The 17829-nt window shown below is 39.3% G+C and overlaps 4 protein-coding genes across 6 annotated transcripts in view; 2 read left to right on the forward strand and 2 right to left on the reverse strand.

Moving 5' to 3' along the window:
- Positions 1-7842, forward strand: part of LOC122662867 (protein yippee-like At4g27745) — a 9512-nt gene extending 1670 nt beyond the window's left edge. Inside the window, exons 1-4 of one of the 3 annotated variants that reach the window (XM_043858577.1) lie at positions 5933-6105; positions 6487-6558; positions 6701-6854; positions 7375-7842. In XM_043858577.1, the coding sequence (XP_043714512.1) occupies positions 6762-6854; positions 7375-7602 (321 nt within the window). In that variant the 5' untranslated portion in view covers positions 5933-6105; positions 6487-6558; positions 6701-6761 and the 3' untranslated portion in view covers positions 7603-7842. The other 2 variants (XM_043858579.1, XM_043858584.1) reach the window with 2 other exon arrangements.
- LOC122662845 (serine/arginine-rich splicing factor RS31-like) overlaps positions 1-13013 on the forward strand; it is a 17177-nt gene extending 4164 nt beyond the window's left edge. Inside the window, exons 7-8 of the mRNA XM_043858552.1 lie at positions 9234-9238; positions 13002-13013. The gene's annotated coding sequence lies outside the window, so the exon portion shown is untranslated. The remainder of the gene's footprint in view (positions 1-9233; positions 9239-13001) is intronic.
- LOC122662860 (calcium-binding protein KIC-like) lies at positions 1951-2373 on the reverse strand. Its single transcript, XM_043858571.1, has one exon. The coding sequence runs from the start codon at positions 2341-2343 to the stop codon at positions 1960-1962; it is 384 nt and encodes a 127-aa protein (XP_043714506.1). The 5' UTR covers positions 2344-2373; the 3' UTR covers positions 1951-1959.
- On the reverse strand, positions 12421-15516 carry LOC122662839 (serine/threonine-protein kinase WNK8-like). The gene is made up of 8 exons (XM_043858548.1): positions 15110-15516; positions 14929-14966; positions 14574-14801; positions 14263-14483; positions 14032-14189; positions 13547-13931; positions 12533-13472; positions 12421-12496 (listed from the first exon to the last, which is right to left on the reverse strand). Exons 1-7 carry the CDS (start codon positions 15233-15235, stop codon positions 12577-12579), a joined length of 2052 nt encoding a protein of 683 aa, XP_043714483.1. The 5' UTR covers positions 15236-15516; the 3' UTR covers positions 12421-12496; positions 12533-12576.
- Between the last annotated feature and the right edge of the window lie 2313 nt (positions 15517-17829).

Here is a 17829-nt window from a genome sequence, read left to right on the forward strand (position 1 = left end):
TTTAAAACCAAAAATTACCGTGTGTTTTCAAATATGTTTTTTCTTATTCAGAAATATGGTGCCGAAATACAAATATCAAAAAGTTGTTTTCTGAAATAGAAACTGTGTCCAGAAATAGAAATGGTATCATCTGGGGCTTTACAAGGTTGAAAATGTCATCAGCAAAAAATGCAACATGGTAATGTATGTATCGGCCTCCAAACTCTGTTTTTTCTGTATGGGGAAAAGTTTTTCTTCTCTACCCTTTATTTATTTACGAATGGTCGATAAATATGCATATCCCTTGTGCGATACCCTCTCAAAGCTTCTCTCTTGATCCACTGCTGATGAAGAAAAACTCTGTAAATTATTATATTCCAATCAACATTGTTATAGCTGTTTCAATCAAAATAACATATAACCTGAGGTTGCTCTACAGAAGTGTCTTTGGGGTCATGTTCCAGCCCTTAAAAAAAAATAAATTCCCAACCACCAAGAAATTGCATGGGCTACCTTATGGTTGGGTTGTTTCTACCAAAAAAAAAAAAACACATGGTGGTTGTTGCTTGTAGAGAGATTACTGATCTACTCTATCCTTGTGGTTGAGCCCACTCTGAGCTGATTGTAGAGAGAGTACTGTTGTGGGTTCAACAGTCAACTGAAAAGATCTAATGAACTTAAGGATCTATTCATAGCTTGGCTTGCTCTGGTAAGAAGGATGATGGGGGGGTGTCTGTCATATATACCTTTCCTTTACTGTCCTAAAATCCTGTCTCTTTCCTCCAATTCATGGACCCATGCCATTGATTTATCAATGCTTTCAAAGCCTGTATAAAAAAACAAAAAAATGCTTTCGAAGCCTTCATTTCTGAACACGGTCGTCTCTCATCAAAAAGAGGCTGACAGATCCGCCATTATTATTTGGTTTGTAATATTCTTTGGGAGAATAAGATAACAATGGCAATTGCATTGCTTCCTATCAAGTGCTATAACATTGTTCAACAGTATTGGAATACAGTCAACCATACAATATTGTTCATGTGACTGCTCTGCTCTGTATCGATACCTATAACCAACCATGGTTGTGGTGACTATGCTCTGTAACTGTATGCATACCATGTGATTCAATTGTTCATGTTTTGGAATTTTTAGGTGAAAACTTTTAATTGAATTTTTGAAGGAATGGAGTCCGAAATGTATCCAAAGAATTGCGCTTAAAATCACTTTGAAGGATTCCTTAGTCTTGTTCTTCAGCTCTGCCTCTAGTCAACGAAACTAATTACACTAAATCCAGAGGGGCAGATCAATTTCCACCGACTTCAGATCAACACACAGGGAGACAGGATAGTAGCTAACATCACATTGGGAAAAATGGTGACTCGGTTTCCCATCTGTGTGTAAGTTATACGAGAAAATACAATGATGACTATACACGTGAATAGTAATTATGCAAGTCCCAGTAAATTACAAAGTAATAGAAAATAAAAAAGATTAAAATCCTCTGTAGTGCACCAATCTTGGAGTGCAATGTAGTGTGGGCTTGAGAACTCCATACGTGGATGATGCTTCCAACGGTGGGAGTTCGATTGATCCAATTTTTTTTTTCTTCTTGAGAGCTTGGCACCGTTGGATGTCGCATCGATGAGCCACGTGTCAAGCTCTTAAGCCCGCACTACAATGCACCGCAAAGGATTTTTTTTCCAAACTATATATACATAGGAATTTTATATAGAAATCACTTCAACAATCGAAGGGAAGAACCACAAGTCCAGTCAAAACATTTACTATATAGATGAGATTACAACTTGTCTAGTAATCATTACAAGAATACAGAATAGACACTTCTGGGATAAACACGCTAATAGACACTCAAGGTACTTGTAAGTTTTAATTTCTTCAAGTGGAAGTGCAGAACATGAACAGAAAGAGGAAAAAGAAAAAGAGAAATAACAGAGTATAAAATTTAGAATAAAAAACTAACTAAACAGAGTCTCGCAGCTCCCAATGGAGGGCCTTTTCAAGCAAGGCTTCGGCGTCCTGCATCATCCCAGGGCTGAGCCTGACCATTAAGATGTAGAACTCCATCTCATTAATTGCTCCATCACCGTCCAGATCTCCTTCTTTCACCATCGCTTCCGACTCCTCTTTCTCCATCCCTTCCATCCCCAGAAGTGACGAGTTCTTCCTCAGGCTCTCCGGTGTTATCACCCCTCTTCCAGGCTCTGCCAGAACTTGAAATCCTCGGCACAGCTCCGACATAAAACTCTCCACATCCAGCTTCTCTGCCATCACCGGCAACAGATCCTCGTACTCATTCGTAAAACCTTCAATCGTTGATGATGATGAAATTCCCCTGTTCTCCATTTTCTCAATTTTCACTGCCACTGCAACAACCCAAGACCCACTCTACTTTTTCTCAGTTAAAACCAAATTCAAGATCAAGATTTCATGACATGGGTTGTGCAGATCTTCCCTTCCATGTCTTAGTTTTATACACGAAGACAGATAGAATATACTGTGGGCGGGCAACGTTCATATCCTTTTACGTCATGGTGAGAGCTTGTCAAGTTTGTCCTGAGTTAAGACTTCTTAGAAGCTTCCTTCGGTCTCCCCTCTTCAATTTTTTTAGGATTGTTCCTGCTGTTTTGTTCTGTGTGGTTGGATCTTGGTTGTCTGGAAACCAACAGTGATGAAATCAATTCTGATTTGGTTTTGGGTCATCAGAGATTAAATAGAATTAAAAAACTTAAAAAACACTTCAATCAAGTCAAGACTGCCATCAAACAAGGAAAAAACAGAATAGATTATATTAAGACCAAGAACTTCAGTTCTTCCTATCTAGACAAGATTCTCTATTCAATTTCACTGTGTTGCTGGTATCACTATAGTTATGTTTGCTATTTGGTAAGCAATGAGGGGCAAGCTCTGCCAGAGGATTCCCGGCATGATCTAACATGACAGGGTAGCACCATAGTTATCTGTATCTTCTCTACTTAAACAAAAGAAAAGCTTTTTTTTTTTTTTTTCCTTTAAGATGTGGTTTGTTTGTCTGGGCTGGGGGTGGTGGATTCTGAATATTTAGTAAAACTTGATAAGCTTGAAGAGGACAATGAGAAGCATGATTATAACAGCATCTAGCTTTGGTTCTTGAGTAGATTATTAGTTTGCTTAGGGGAAATTTCATATATTGGCATTAGATTCTTCATTCTTGCAGAACATTGAAACTCTGTTAATTATGGAACTTCTTCCCTCTTTTCAAATGATTATGTTAACCAAGGCATGCAGTTTCTCTTCTTCATCCAGGGTGAAGAGAGAATCTCCTCAACACAGAGATCTGAGCCCTTTGATTAGCATGGGGAAGGGTATTTTTTACTCTATACAATAGGGGCCAGGTAGTAGTTAATGATGACACAGGAGTCCAATAACAAAATGACATCATCAATGGAGAGGAGATTCTCTCTTCTCGATAGGTGAAGTAAAACTTATTCCTCAACCAAAAACTTCTGTTGCGTAAATAGGATAAACTACTTATTCCAATCGATGCTTCTTCATGTGTACAATTGGAAGGATACTAATTCCAATTGGATGAGTTTTCGTCCAGCTATAAAAGGGAAAAAGTTTTTTGAACCATTGGGGAAGGAGATGCCACCACCTAGGGGTGCAAGTTTGGCCCTATCGGCCCAAACCCGCCCTGGCCCGCCTTGAGCCCGAACAGGGCCTGGGCTGAGATATTTGGCCCTGAGGGCGGGTCAGGATTAGAAAATGTTGGCCCTGAGTTAGGGTCGAGGCCTCAAGTTAAGCTTGGCCCGACCTGGCCAGAGCTTGATTTAAGTTATACTATAAAAATATATATTGATATAATTTATACATTATAAACTTTAAATTTCACCCACATTTTTTTATATAATATATTATATATGAAGACAATAAGTGTTATAAAATATTTCATTATATTGTTATTTTATGTAAAATTGATAATGTTCTTCCCGGCCCATTCCAGCCCATGCATTTCTTTCCTCCTCCCCATGATCAGGGCCAATCAGGGTCAGCCCGGCCCGACCCTGAGGGCGGGTCAGGGTTGGATTTTTCTAGCCCTGAGTCAGGGTCAGGTTGGGCCTGGGCCCAGCTATGGGACTTAGGATTGGGCTAGAGTTCTATAAAGCCCAATCCAACCCGATCCTGTTGCAGCCCTACTACCACCCTCTCGTCTATATCTCTCTCCTCCTCATATGAAATGACCTTTCTGTTCTTCCATGTATGAAACCACCTTTTTGTCGTACCTAATTAATGTGTTTCTCCATGCTCCTTGCTTAGAAAACACTTTTCCATTTATCATATCTTTAGAGCCCGCTTGATAATTTTGCGAGAATCAGTTTTTGGTGTTTTTCTGTTATGAGAAACGGAAAAACACCCTAAAATGCACTTGATAAATGTGTTTCGTTTTCAGTGCTTCTGGGAGCATAAATAGAAATTTATGTTGCATGGAAGAGTTTTGACAGAACATGTGGGACATGTTCTGACGTTTTTGGGCACAAGTTGTTAAAACTGTGCCCAATAAAACTATCCAAAATCCCTCCCACTTTACCTAACCACTCCCACTTCGTCCTCCAACTTACCTAGCTCTCACAAACAAAGCAGCAGGGAACCTCCAACGAGTTCAGATCTGGTACAACCTCCATCGCTTTGCCATCAAGCTCCAACCTCATCGTTGTTCAGAATCTCTCCATCCTCCATCGCTGTTAGAAGCTACAACCTCCATCGCTCTGCCATCGTTGTTAGAAGCTCCAATCTCCTCGCCCAAGGAACCTGGTATCGAATGAAGCTCCTCCAAGGAACACATCACTGTAAGTATGCCCTCTCCCCTCCCTCATTCTTCTATAATCGATTGAACACATATCTTCTATCTCTATTTCGAACACCAAACCCTAAAATCCCCAATTTTTTTTTGTGATTGCTAAAATCGATTGTTCAATCTCAGTTAAATGCTAGAATTTGTTTTGGTGTATCAGCAAAATCACAAGCAAAGCCCAGCAATTGGTTGAGTCTCCATTCACTTGAATTTGTTCTTGAAACGTTTTAAGAACAGGTTTACCAAGCGCTACAAAAGCTGTTTCTCAGCACAAAAATGAAAAAAACAGATTTTGCTGTTTCTTAGCACAGAAACGGCAGAAAGGTTATCAAGCAGTGGATTCCAACACTGGTTGGAAATGGGGAATTGGGGATAGAATAAAGTATTCCAACCACACTTTCCTCTAACCAAGGACATGACAAAGAAGTCAAAGTAAAATACTATATGCAGAAAGCCTAATAACATAATAGAAAAATGCTTGCTTGCTAGTTTGTAAGATTACAATTTGACATAATACCCTTATGAGACCAATCTAACTGACCTAATAGTTAATAGCTTCCCCCAATACTTTTCATAGTACTTCCAATGTTCCTTTGCAATGTTGGAATTTGGATTTTTCCTCTCCCTTTTCTCTGCAAAATGTAGTGTAATGCAGGTTTTGCTAGGTCAGGCAACATGTCAACATATTTGTTGAGCCATATGAAAGGATTATTGAAATAAATCTTTACTTATTCTTTTGGATTATAATTTTAATTTCTGATTAATTCCAACCGATTCTAACCCGATTTCAATATGAAGCCATGGAGCCAAAGAGCCAAGGAGCCATGGAGTCCTATCCATGTCTTTATAAAAGTGAGTTACAAGAGTCGCAATTTTGTGGAATTTTACAAAATTGAGGTCAGTTCCCGTGACCACTGCAGTGGAACTGTCTTAACTCAAACAAGTCAAACTCAATACGTATATACTAATTCTACACTGGTCGACTCAATCGTGAAGTTTCTCTATAAACCCTAACCCAAACCCTAACCCTCATATCACCTTCTTCCAAAAAAAAGCCCTCTTATCACCTCTTTCTTTCTCCCCGTGTCTCTGTGCTCCCAACCGTTTACCCTTTGGCACCATGGGCAGGTTCGGTTTCAAAGCTTAAAGTTTAGTTTTTTTTTTTTTTCCTTCCCCTTTTTTAGACTATATATTTGAAATTTTGATTTTGTTGGTAGGTGATCTTTGATCAGCAGGAACACCAATCTCCAAGGAAGGAATAGTGACCTTATCGAATCGTGAGTTTTCTTTAATTGTTTATTCCTTATGTTTAGTAATAAATTTGGGATTCCAAAGTACAGCTCAGATCATCATCCATTATCTTTTAAGATTAATTTATTTTGGGTTTTTACTGCATTTCGTCATCGACCCAGATCTTATTTCAGAATTTTTTTTTCTTGGTAATGGGTTTTTAATTTAGTATTATTTGTTTTTATTGTCTTGACGTTATTGGAATTGGCTCCTCAACCAGACCTACCCTGTTTTTTGTTTATTTGGTTTTTCAGTTTCTTCTTTCAGTAATTCTTCACTCAAGCTTTTATCTTATTCTTTCTTGCTTCTCATTATCAATTTCCATTCTCATTCACCCTACGTTGCTCTTATTTTATATCTGGGATCAGAGCTAGGAGGAAGAACGGTTAAAGCATAATCGTTTTTTTTGGTTTGTATGAGAAAAGGGTGCAAGGACTAAGGTTCTAATCCTACTTCTATTTTGCCAATTCATACGGGTTTGATTGTGTTTCTTACCTGAAATTTTTTGGTTTTTGGTTTGGGGAGTGATCATTTCCTGAGTGCTTTGACTTCTTTCTTTTATTTTTTATTTCAAACGCATAGTGTTTCCCTGAGATTTGGATTTTCCGGAGCAGTAAGGGGTTAGTGTCAAGCTTTTCCTTCGATGGCGGAATGGGTTGGGCCTCGGTTGTACGGTTGCTGTAATTGCCGAAATCATGTTTCCCTTCATGATGACATCATTTCTAAAGCTTTTCAGGTGAAACTCTTACACTATTGTTCTTATAATTTATAGATGTATGTTGATTGTATTCCTGGGATTTGGAATGGCTAGTGCACTTTTTTCTCCCTTCCATCTGGAAATATTTAGGGAGCAGAAAGGAGGGAGACGATGAAAACATTCACAACAACTAGGGATTCTGTGTGAGATCAAGAGCAGCCACTCCAAAGCCCCATGGGGTTTAGATTTAAGTGCTTTTTTCCCCCCCCCCCTCCTTTTTCCTTGTGTGTGTGTGATACAGAGAGTTGGAGGAAAATAAAGATAGGATTTCTTCATCCATCCACCCAAAAGTAAGAATTTGATTTTTTCCAGACAAATTATAAATCATGCTCTATCTAAGTTTTCCCCCTTGGATCCACTATTTTTATTTATTTATTATTTTTTTTGGGGGGGGGGGGGGAAGGGATTTTTACTTTTTAAAGTTCTAGGGACTACTATGAGTAGTTGTCTTTGCTGAACGTTGCATTTTTGATCCAATGCTCTTCAAAAACATCTTTAGGGGAGAAACGGGCGAGCCTTTCTGTTCTCTCATGCGATGAACATAATTGTGGGGCCTAAAGAAGACAGGCAGTTCATAACTGGCCTCCACACTGTTGCAGATGTCTCCTGCAGTGAATGCCACGAGGTACTGGGTTGGAAGTATGAGCGAGCTTATGAAGAAACACAGAAATACAAGGAAGGAAAGTTCGTACTTGAGAAGTCAAAGATTGTCAAGGAGAACTGGTAACCTTGTGTGATACCTGTTTCATCAGTCTCATTGGTGGTGTAAGTTTGTCAATTTCCAATGCTTACAGTGTTAGGTTGTACAGATAATCTCCATTGATTGAAATATTAAGTGATTTTTGTCCTTTTTGTGAATCTTGTTCAGATGTTTAGTCTGGAAGTTGTGTAATGGAGAATCGATTTATTACTTTGTGAATAAACCTTTGATTGCCACTTCCTAATATGATGAAAGTTCTAAATAAACCTCTGTGTGTGTGTGTGTGCTGGCGCCCGGGTGAATGTGTATACAACAACAAGTCAGTCTTAACCAAACTAAATGGGATTGGCCACATGGATCCTTGCCCTCCAATCAGCTCTATTCAAGGTCATACTTGATACAAGGCCTAAGCTATACCCTCCAATCAAGCTCTATTCGAGGTCATGTTTTTGGTTACTGAGTGGAACCCATGGGACTGCCTTTGAGGTCAGCTGTCCAGACCAAAGAGCATGTTCAGTATATTGTAGGGTGGATGGGCAGTAGGTAATTAGACATCAATTTTGTTCTATTTGATGTTCTCCTTTTGTGGGTGAGGTCTGGTTTGGTTGTTTCCATTTAGGCTAAAGTTGTTTTGGCCTCGACTTCAGTCAGTTGGGAGAAATTTTGAGGTTTGAAATAAAATGGTATGTAGGAGTCTTAGTACTTGTCCAAGCAATAATGAGGAAGCATTGGAACCACTCCCCAGCCCCCCCCCTCCCCCCTCTTGCCATTTGCTTTGTGAGAAAGTCTGGTTTTGCCACTGGAATATTTGCAGTGCATGTATAGGTGATGTTCTAGTCCATTGATCATTTTTTGGAAGAAGTGCTACTGACTCGTAGAATTAATAATTCAATACATTGTCCTCTTTTCCCTTCATATTTTCTGCAGCATACTTGAATTTGCAGTTGTTTATTGGACTCATAGCTGATGCTATTGATTGATTGCTATTTAATTATCCAATGCTAAGCCTGAAGGTCTTTATCTGCAACTCTGGGAGTCCCTTAACTAGATGGCACCCTCATTTGTTATGTTCAAGTCTATTTAATCTGCTATTTCCATATCCTAGTATTTGCTGACTTTCCATAGGATACAGTCATGATGTGATTACCCCTGATTGATCAACTATTAGACATCACTCTTTTCCTCCAAACCAGAGTAAGTCTTATCCTTCATATTCCCATTTCGATTTGCTGGACATTCTCATCTAAAGCTTCAAACTGATGCCTGATTTCTTTTCAGGAGAACTTGAAATTTCTGTTTGTTAATGTAGATTCCAATATTTGATACTTGACATTTTCCATACTTCATTCACCCATTTTACTTTTGGGAGATACTTCGCTGTAAAGACACTCTTTTTTTCTGATGAAATCTGAAGATGATAGCGTTGGCAGTGGTTGTATGGAAAGTGAAATACAGCTCTGGAATTCTATGTATGGGTATCAAATGCCTGACGATCTAATAGGTAAGATGGCTTTGGATGGAAGAATTGTCTGATGCAGTAGACTGAGTTCATCAGATCAAGAAATGCTATCTTTGGCGAAGCTACTGTTCAGAAACTGGTCTTCTTCCTCATTCATATACCTCATCCCCTCTTCTTTGGATCCTAAGCTAGGAAGGCCATGGTGTTACAACAGACATGATTATTAACTGGATCAACCCACTTGAAGGTCTGAGAATTCTCTCCGTAACTGTATACCTTCATTCCTCATGAGGTCACTGTCAACGTACTTCGAGTATTATCAAGTAGGTTTGGCTTTTCCCCAAGGGTGGCTCGGTTGGCAACAACCAACATTCACAATTAAGAGGTTATGAGTTCAATTCTCTTTCAAATCTGCTAAAGAGAAAAAAAAAGATTTGGCATCTACACTTTACCTGTTTAAGCCCGAGAAGCCTCGGCTCAAGCTCCTGTACCACTGTACCTGCCTGATCACTGCCTTAAACATGGTCAATTTGAGGACTTCAATGGCTATCCATTAATGATTGGTCTGTGTGAAAAAAGAAAGGGGTCGTCCATTGCTATAAGAATGACCATCAATGGAAGCAGCCCCATTAGTTGAGTATATACACCCTCACATAATTTCTCTCTTTGCTCGTCATTAATACTGATGATTTCTTCTTGTAGATTTCGACACTCATCAAAAGGAATGTTTCCCTCTCTAGTTGTATATGATGCCAATATACTTGGTTCGAACTTAGAATATAGATTATCTCCCATGAAATTTTTGAACATGATGCAAACACCAGTGGTAGTAGAAGTCATTTTCTTCTCACCTGACCATGTGGACTCCCATATCAAAATCAACCAAATTTCAGAGCTTGAACTTGTCACATGGAAAATTAAACGGAAAACTAACTGAATAACCACATTTGTTTGGGTTTACAAAACTACTCAAACCAATGACCTTCACTCAACTAAGGACAAATTATGCCATTTTTACCCTCCACCTCCCTCTTCTCCGATGGGGAAGCAGGGACAAGGTCGTTGTGGGGGTGGGAGTTGCAGGAAATAGGGGGCGGGGCGAGAGTTGTAGTAAACAGGGGAGGAGGGGTGGGAGTTGCAGGAAGTGGGCATAGGGGTGGGGGCGATATGGGCAATCAAGGGCAGAGTCGTGGTGGGGCCGGGAGTTACAGAAAATAGGAAGGGGAGAGGGGAGAGGTGGAGGGAAGTTGGGGTAAAATGGTAAAATACATCCTTGGTTGAGTGAAGGTTACTGTTTTTGAATAGTTTTGTAAACCCAAACAATAACTGGATAGTTTGGTAGTGAAAAACCCAAATGTGGGATCGGGTAGTTTTCTCAAGTCGATTCGGGGCTTGCTTTGGTGGTTCGCTGCTCCCTTGGGAGATCTGTGTCAGGAGCTTGATCGGTGGTTCAACTCTCTTTAGTGACACCTAGTCCACATTTATTTGCTTTCCAAGAAGTGGAGCGCCTATGGGTACCATATTTGAACCCTTGTGGGTCCTCTTCTTGCCTCCTTGTGGGGCCCTAATGGAATGATGGCCAGTCGGCCTTTGAATTGCTCCCAAAAAGGAAAAAAAAAAGGTAGTTTTTCCAAAATTAAACCGGAGATGAGATTTCATTGGTATAAATTTCATATGGTAACCTGGTGAGTAATATCTCACTCTCATCAAAGGTACATGTAGAAAAATGGATTTAGATTTTTCGATTTGAACCAGACATAACCTATGCCGAAGTTATATTAGATGGAATTATCACGTGATTCTAGCAAATTTAATTAAGGGAGAATCTTTGTTTGTAATCAAATTTGGTATAAAAGGAATCGTAGCCTAATTTTTTTTTGTTCTTTTAGGGTAATATACATATATTTTTTCAATGAGAATAAATCCTATCATTTCACATATGATAGCTGATTCTAGCTGATTCTGGCTAGATCAAAATCGACGGAGGTTTTCTAATAAAAGGAAAAGAAAATATCAATAGAGGCTGATCCCATTATCGATTGATTCCAGAGGCAAGAATATATCCATTTTTACTTTAAGGCTTAACTTCTTTAGATCATGTTGGTGACATTTATTGTAGTTGTCACATATCATTTCCATCATATGACAAGTCAAATGCAGCTGAACTTTTGTGGACAAGAAGACCCATTTTCCCATATTCACATGTCAAGTTTTAGCCAATCAAAGTTGGTTACATGAGAACAACTGTCTTACGCAGTTGATAGAAATGTGGAGCGTAAAAGCCCATTCTATCAGGAAGTAAAAAAAAAAAAATAAATTGGCTACATGGCAAAACATACCAATAAAATAATTCAAGACTACAAAGAGTGTTCAAACAAAAATAAGGGGTTTCGTGGATATATATAGTGGGTATGCCGCCATTATGAGGCTAAAATTTGACTTGTCGCTAATCAATATCATTCCCTAGATATCCAACTTTCGGATTTGCCACATCACTTTCCACATGGTAGAGTGAGGACCATGGTGCCAACAAAAGTTTCACTTGAAATATAAAGTTCTCCAATTTAAGATTTTTTAAGGCCCCATTTGTTTGTTTGGGAGTAAGGGGTGGGAAAGTTGAGAGATTGAATCCCACATGTTGGAAGGATGGATGACAAGGAGTACAGTGGGAGGGAAGTTAGATTTTTCCATCCTACTGTTTGTTTAGTTGGCCTCTTCAAAAGATCACAATTGTTGCATTGAATCCAAGATCAAGGAATGGGCATCTTTCGGTGTACAATTGGGGACAATGACTCTCAACACAAACCCACAAAAGATGTTTGGTTCTTTGTTTGAAGGCAAGGAGCTAGCTGATCTGGAAACAATTCAGAATGATTGTAACAGAGGGTTTGCATGAGAGAGAGGAGAGGGACAAAAGAAAGGAGCAAAATGTTAACAGAAACACAAAGCCCCAATCTGTGAGGAGAGAGAGGGAGTGAGAGGGAGAGGGCAAAGCAGAGAGAGGGGGTGAGGGAGAGAGAAGGCGGGCATGAGCATTGGAGGAGAGATGACCCGTTGCAGCTACAGTATCTTTCTCCCTTCTTTCCCTTGAGAGTCCTACCAAAATGATGGGACTTTGAAAGGAAGGGGATGGAAGAAACACATAGCCAACAGCCTCCAGGAAAAACTTCAAATACATTCTTTTCTCACCCAGGCCAAAATATCATGTCCCTGGGAATTTGACAACTTGCTTGCACTATTCATTCCCACCCCACTAAAAACCCCGCTATCCAAACAGGGTCCAAGTATTCTTCTAACCTTACACATTATACAAGAGCACTTCCGTAAGAACATGCCACCAACAAAAAACAATGTTTAAAAATAGAAAAGCATACCATTGATAACAATTAAATAACTAAACTACGAAAATTTTCATTTTAATAATGATAATGGTTTTATAGTAAACATTCATAAAAATGATAAATTTCTACCAAAAAAAAAACATTTAAAAATGATAAATAAACTTTCAGGTACAATACACTTTTAATAACCAAATCTTGGAACTAAGAAATACTTAATTTCTTTTTTGTGATCCACCTCTTTTTAGCATTCTCTACAGCTTCCTCCCTCATCCTTGAGAGTTCATTAAGCCAATGTTGATATTGTGATTCAATCACATTAAGTTCCAACTGCAGCTCAGCGTCTTCATCTTTATCGGAGAGCGACAAGGAAGAACCAATGTTTGGCAAGCTCAAACCATTAGAAAGACCATTAATAGGGACCTTTGGCTTCTTCGTAAATTCATTTGCTACTATACAGTCACTGGTATCATCTATTTTCATTTTACATCCATCGCATTCCTGTAGACCCAAATCCATGTCACACCCATACTCAATTAAACCTTTACAGCCTCCATCAATGGTGTAATCAGCACATTCTACCATTCTATCATTATTAGTAATTGAACCGATTGTGGCAATATAGTCAGTGATATCTGAAACAATTGATGCTTGAGACTCTTGATCTTCTCTGTTGGTTAAACTTGAAGGAGAAATAAGATCACTATGCGACATAGTTTGATCATATCTTCCATATGAGTTAGTGGTATCAACTTCTAGTATGCAACCCTCAATAGGACTACTACTCAACTGAGATAAAACTTCTTTCTCTATCGATGATTCAGCAGGAAGATTAATTGATACTGAATCCCAATGAGACCGCATTGAGCCCTTATCAGTCCCAAGTACTGGAGATCCTTCATATGGACCCACTCCATTGGATGAATAATCAAATGAAGGCTTCCAACTGGGTACAAGTCTCACAATTAAGTAATCGATGAACTCACCTATAAAAGCCACATCTTGATCAGCTAAATTAAGTTGTTCAACCATCTCACCAGCGACCGAAAGTGCAGTATCCGCATTAAGATAGAAAGCAAAATGGATATTTCTCGCTCGACCTGTCAATGTGACGACTTGGATTAAGATTATAACAAGCTAAACAACAAACAATTACCAATGTAAACTTACTTACCAGATGTATCAGCGATACGTAGGGTTAATGATATTGAATTGTCATCCTTTTTCTCCCCTCTCAACCTAAACTCATCATTTTTATTCATTCTTTGAAATTCCAAAGTAGGAGAACATGAAGTTCCATTGCTTTTCTCTGCGCAAGAGCTAATTGAAAGTTGTTTGTAATCCGAGTCTATGTCCATGGAAGGAGGTCCAGACTTCTGCAAATTTGATGGTAACTGTAGAGGACTTCGAATTGGTTCCTTTGGATTGTCAGATAGGAGGAATGGGTCTTTCAAGAGCTCCTTTGCAGGCAATCTCATTGATGCGGGAGCCAAACATTGCTCAATGAAATGCTTAACTTGGGGGTCATTCACCTTACCAAGTGAAGCAGGCTTAATTCCCTATCAAAAGGCATGTTAAAAAAATCCAGTGATCATCCAATAAATGGTCAAACCTTGCATCAATTGAAATATGATAGCATGCAATGATGGACAGACTTACCGATGTAACCTTCTTATAGATTTGAGCTGGATTTCTGCATTCGCTATATGGATACTCAAATGTAACCATTTCTAGCATGCACATGCCAAAAGAATATATGTCAACCAGTTCATTGTACTCCTCTTCATAGAGCTCTGGAGCCATGAACTCAGGGGTACCTATAACGGAAGCGGTAAAAATAGGATGTAAAAGATCAAAGAACAAGTTCATCCAAAGAAATTGAACGGTTACCAATAACACTTCTGGCAGTAGGCTGCTGCATAACAGTTGCCAATCCAAGATCTCCAATCTTTATTTCTCCGTGGTTACCATTAACAAAAATGTTGTCACATTTCAAGTCTCTGTGAAGGATAGGTGGATTGTGACTGTGAAGATAATGCAATCCCATGAGGATCTGCCGTGCCCAATTCTTTATAGCCTTCATATCAACATTCTTATGCTTCTTACGGTATCTAATTGACAAAAAGGATCAAGTACTATAGATGCATATATAAGTCAAACCCAAAAAAAGAGAGCAGCTGAGAGAGATAAACAGGACTTACTGCCTTAGACTACCGGAGGTGAATAACTCAGTGATCATATTAACAGTCTTCTTCTTATCATCCACCCATGAATTATAGAATTTGATAATTTTTTCATGTTTCAATGATTTCAAAAGATGAACTTCTGAATATAGCCTCTCCAGGTTTTCTGGTGACTGCAACATATCATCAATCTTCACTTGGTTCCAAGCTACTTCTATTCCATCAACTTCATCAAATGCCTTGTATCTATGAAAAAAGGATTAAGGAACCAAAGTAGAACCATTTTTAGGAAGTCAACTAAACAGATGCATCCTCAACACCAAAATTCTCAATGTATAACAAAACAAATACAACAGCAATGTCATTTGGATACACAGTCTTGAATGCTCCATTGCCCAAGATCTCGTCATACTGAAAGAGGGGGAGGAGATGGGTCAAAGAGGAGACCACATTACCAAAATCAAAATGAAAAAAAAAAAAAAAACATCAAACAAACTAACTGAATTATAGAATTGAAGACAGGTTATAGCCAATGTAGAGATAAGAGATGATACCCGAACATATCGACCAGTTGGGTCTTTCTCGACGTAATAGTCCTCGGTCGCCGAGGCGGGGGCCGCCACTTCCATTCCCCTTAGCTGCCCATCCACTGGCAATAACGATCCACTCCCCCAATTCATTATGACGGTGATCGAAAGAGAAAAAAAAAAACCGGACCTTTAACAAAGCTGCCGCTGGAATACCATCGGGTTCAAAAGGCTTTGCTCTGAAAATGCTTCGGATGCGACTGAATAAGAATCGAATGCCGATCTCAGACGGAAACGGCATTCGACGTCAAGCCTTTCAAGCGAATCTAAATCCATAATCCCACCATCCATGACATATGATTCTTTCATTCTCATACCAAATCCGGGCTCCATATATCAAAAAACATCTTCTCGTCGTGTCGTTTTCGAATTTGCATTTGAATCTAACGAAGAAGACGAAGAAGAATAACATAAAACAAAAATTTTGAATTTGGTGAGAAGGCCGACAGACAACCCTGAGATGAAAAACAATGAGGGAGAAAGGTTGAGGGGGCCGGGGGCCGGGGGCCAGAGGGTCGACGGTTAGAGGGAAGAAATCGAATTAACCCAAAAACCCTAAAGATAAAATCTGATGGATTTCTTCTACATGCAGAAACCAAGTGAACCAGAAAACACTAACTGAATCAAGAGAATGGATCAGTTGAGAATGGAAATTGAATGTCGTGCGGAAGTGAAGGAATGATCAAACACTTGTTTGGTTCAATCAAACTCGGAATTTTTCTCAACAACAAACTCTTTTTAGTGGGTACCACACCATGCCTAAATTTAGTTACTATGACTCTACCGGTGTTTGAAAACCCCACCCGGGTTCAGGATCCGGATGGACTGCTCGGAATTGGTCAAGGTCTTACTTAGGTATTTGCCGTATTGGTATAGGAATTGGCATCTGTATTGGTCTCTCTCTCGGCCCATACCAATACTTAATAGAGATTGGTATCATCTCAGTCTTTTCAGACTCTTTGGATCAAATTCAGGTTGTCTAACAACTCAAAAGTAATAGAATCTCTCAATAGGGCAACCAGGGAGGGATCCTACTCGTCTCCATAGTGTTTCGATTATCTATCAGGTAGCAGTGTCTTTTTGTGTCTGTTCTTTATTTTGTATTTTGAAGATTGGTAATAGTATTGTTGATAGCCTGAACAAAAAGATCCTGTCAATCTCATGTAAGATACAATGACTGAATTCCACTCCATGGCTCTATGAGCTTTGTGTAACTGTGTTCATGAAGCCTTAGGTTGTTCACGAGTTCCTTCTCAATAAATCAGTTTCCTACCCCCCCCCTCCCCCCAAAAAAAAACCCTTCCTTGCTCTAGTACTATCGTTGTGATATTGGTATCATATCAGTATTAGGTACCAACGATATCTATTGATACAAAATCAATGCCTAAAATCATAGAACCAGTAGGAATCAACTTAAACACACCCTAACCTTTCTATAGAATCTGCCAGCCAGATCGGGTAGGATTAAGATGAGCCTCAGTCGATTCTAATATTTGTACTTAAAATAGAAAAGTAAGTGTTTAAATGACACCTCTATTATCCCTAGTCTAATTCTCAAAAGTTCTTTAAGTTAAGAAGTAAATAGCCGGTAAAAGAGAGCCCATTTAGAAGAATTTTTATCCTCTCCTGTTACAGCACGGTGTTATACTATATCGTGTGGCGCTGTAGAGGCCATGTGGCACAGCGGACCCCATATGATGCATTTGGCCTCTACAGCCGCCGCACGATGCAGTACAACACCGTGCTGTAACAGGAGAGGATAAAAATTCCCATTTAGAATGAGGGCCTTAGACCAGTTGCTCAGGGATCCAGTAGAACCAAGGGGGATTTTGAAAATAGCTTCCACCTCCCCAAGGGAAAAAAGCCCTCCTCAACTTCATCAAGTCACAAGAATCAATTGCACCTATAAGAACCAAGACCTAGATAAGGGGACAGTCCAGGATTCTTGGGGAGTGCAGCCTATAAGCATCTAGCTCGGAATCCAGGGGTCCTCCCAAATCAGGATAGAACTACCATCTCCAACAACCCACTACATCCCTTCTTCCAAAAGCTTTTTGTCTTTTAACAAACTTCTCTATGCCCAAGAAAGTTTATCCCCTATTGAAGCTTGCAGAAAATTTCCATTTGAGAAGTAGATACCAGTGAAAAACATTTTTTTTTTCCGGGTGCAATACCAGTGAAAAACTTGACGTCTTAACCCAAAGTGAATCCGGGTTTATAAGGAGATGCCACCCCAACTTTGCTAACAAAGAAAGATTTTGGATATTTAGGTATTTTAGGCCTAAACCCCTATCCAATTTGGCACAAACAACCCCATCCAACCTAGTGGATCTTCCTTTCATCTGGGGTCTAGCCTCACAAGAACCTACATTGCGCTTTATGGATATCATCTAGGAGACCGTTGGGCAGCTTGAATTGTGACATATGATAGAGGGGAGTGGTCGCCATAAGAGACTTGAATAGCACCTCTGTTGCAGTAGAAGATGACAATTTCGCTTTCCACATGAAGTTACGTGGGATTTGGTTTGAACGTTGTTAGTCCTACATTAACGAAATGGGGGCATGTGTTAACTTCTAAGAATTTTAGGGGACACGTAGAATTTTTCAAAATTGAGGGGCATTTTTGTAATTATGTGATACCTCAGCTGAGGGAGGTACGTGAAAAAACCCAAAAAATTATGGTGTTT

This window comes from Telopea speciosissima, chromosome 1 (assembly GCF_018873765.1).
Source record: "Telopea speciosissima isolate NSW1024214 ecotype Mountain lineage chromosome 1, Tspe_v1, whole genome shotgun sequence".
In the NCBI taxonomy this organism is placed as follows: Eukaryota; Viridiplantae; Streptophyta; class Magnoliopsida; order Proteales; family Proteaceae; genus Telopea; species Telopea speciosissima.

What these genes read in the sequence shown, in the direction of transcription:
- LOC122662860 (XM_043858571.1), bottom strand. Translation starts at nt 2,343, where the DNA reads ATGGAGAACAGGGGAATTTCATCATCATCAACGATTGAAGGTTTTACG.
- LOC122662839 (XM_043858548.1), bottom strand. Translation starts at nt 15,235, where the DNA reads ATGAATTGGGGGAGTGGATCGTTATTGCCAGTGGATGGGCAGCTAAGG. An exon ending in TCTATAAGAAGGTTACATCG is followed by an intron (nt 13,932 to 14,031) that starts GTAAGTCTGTCC and finishes GCCTTTTGATAG; the next exon opens with GGAATTAAGCCTGCTTCACT. An exon ending in ACGTATCGCTGATACATCTG is followed by an intron (nt 13,473 to 13,546) that starts GTAAGTAAGTTT and finishes TCACATTGACAG; the next exon opens with GTCGAGCGAGAAATATCCAT.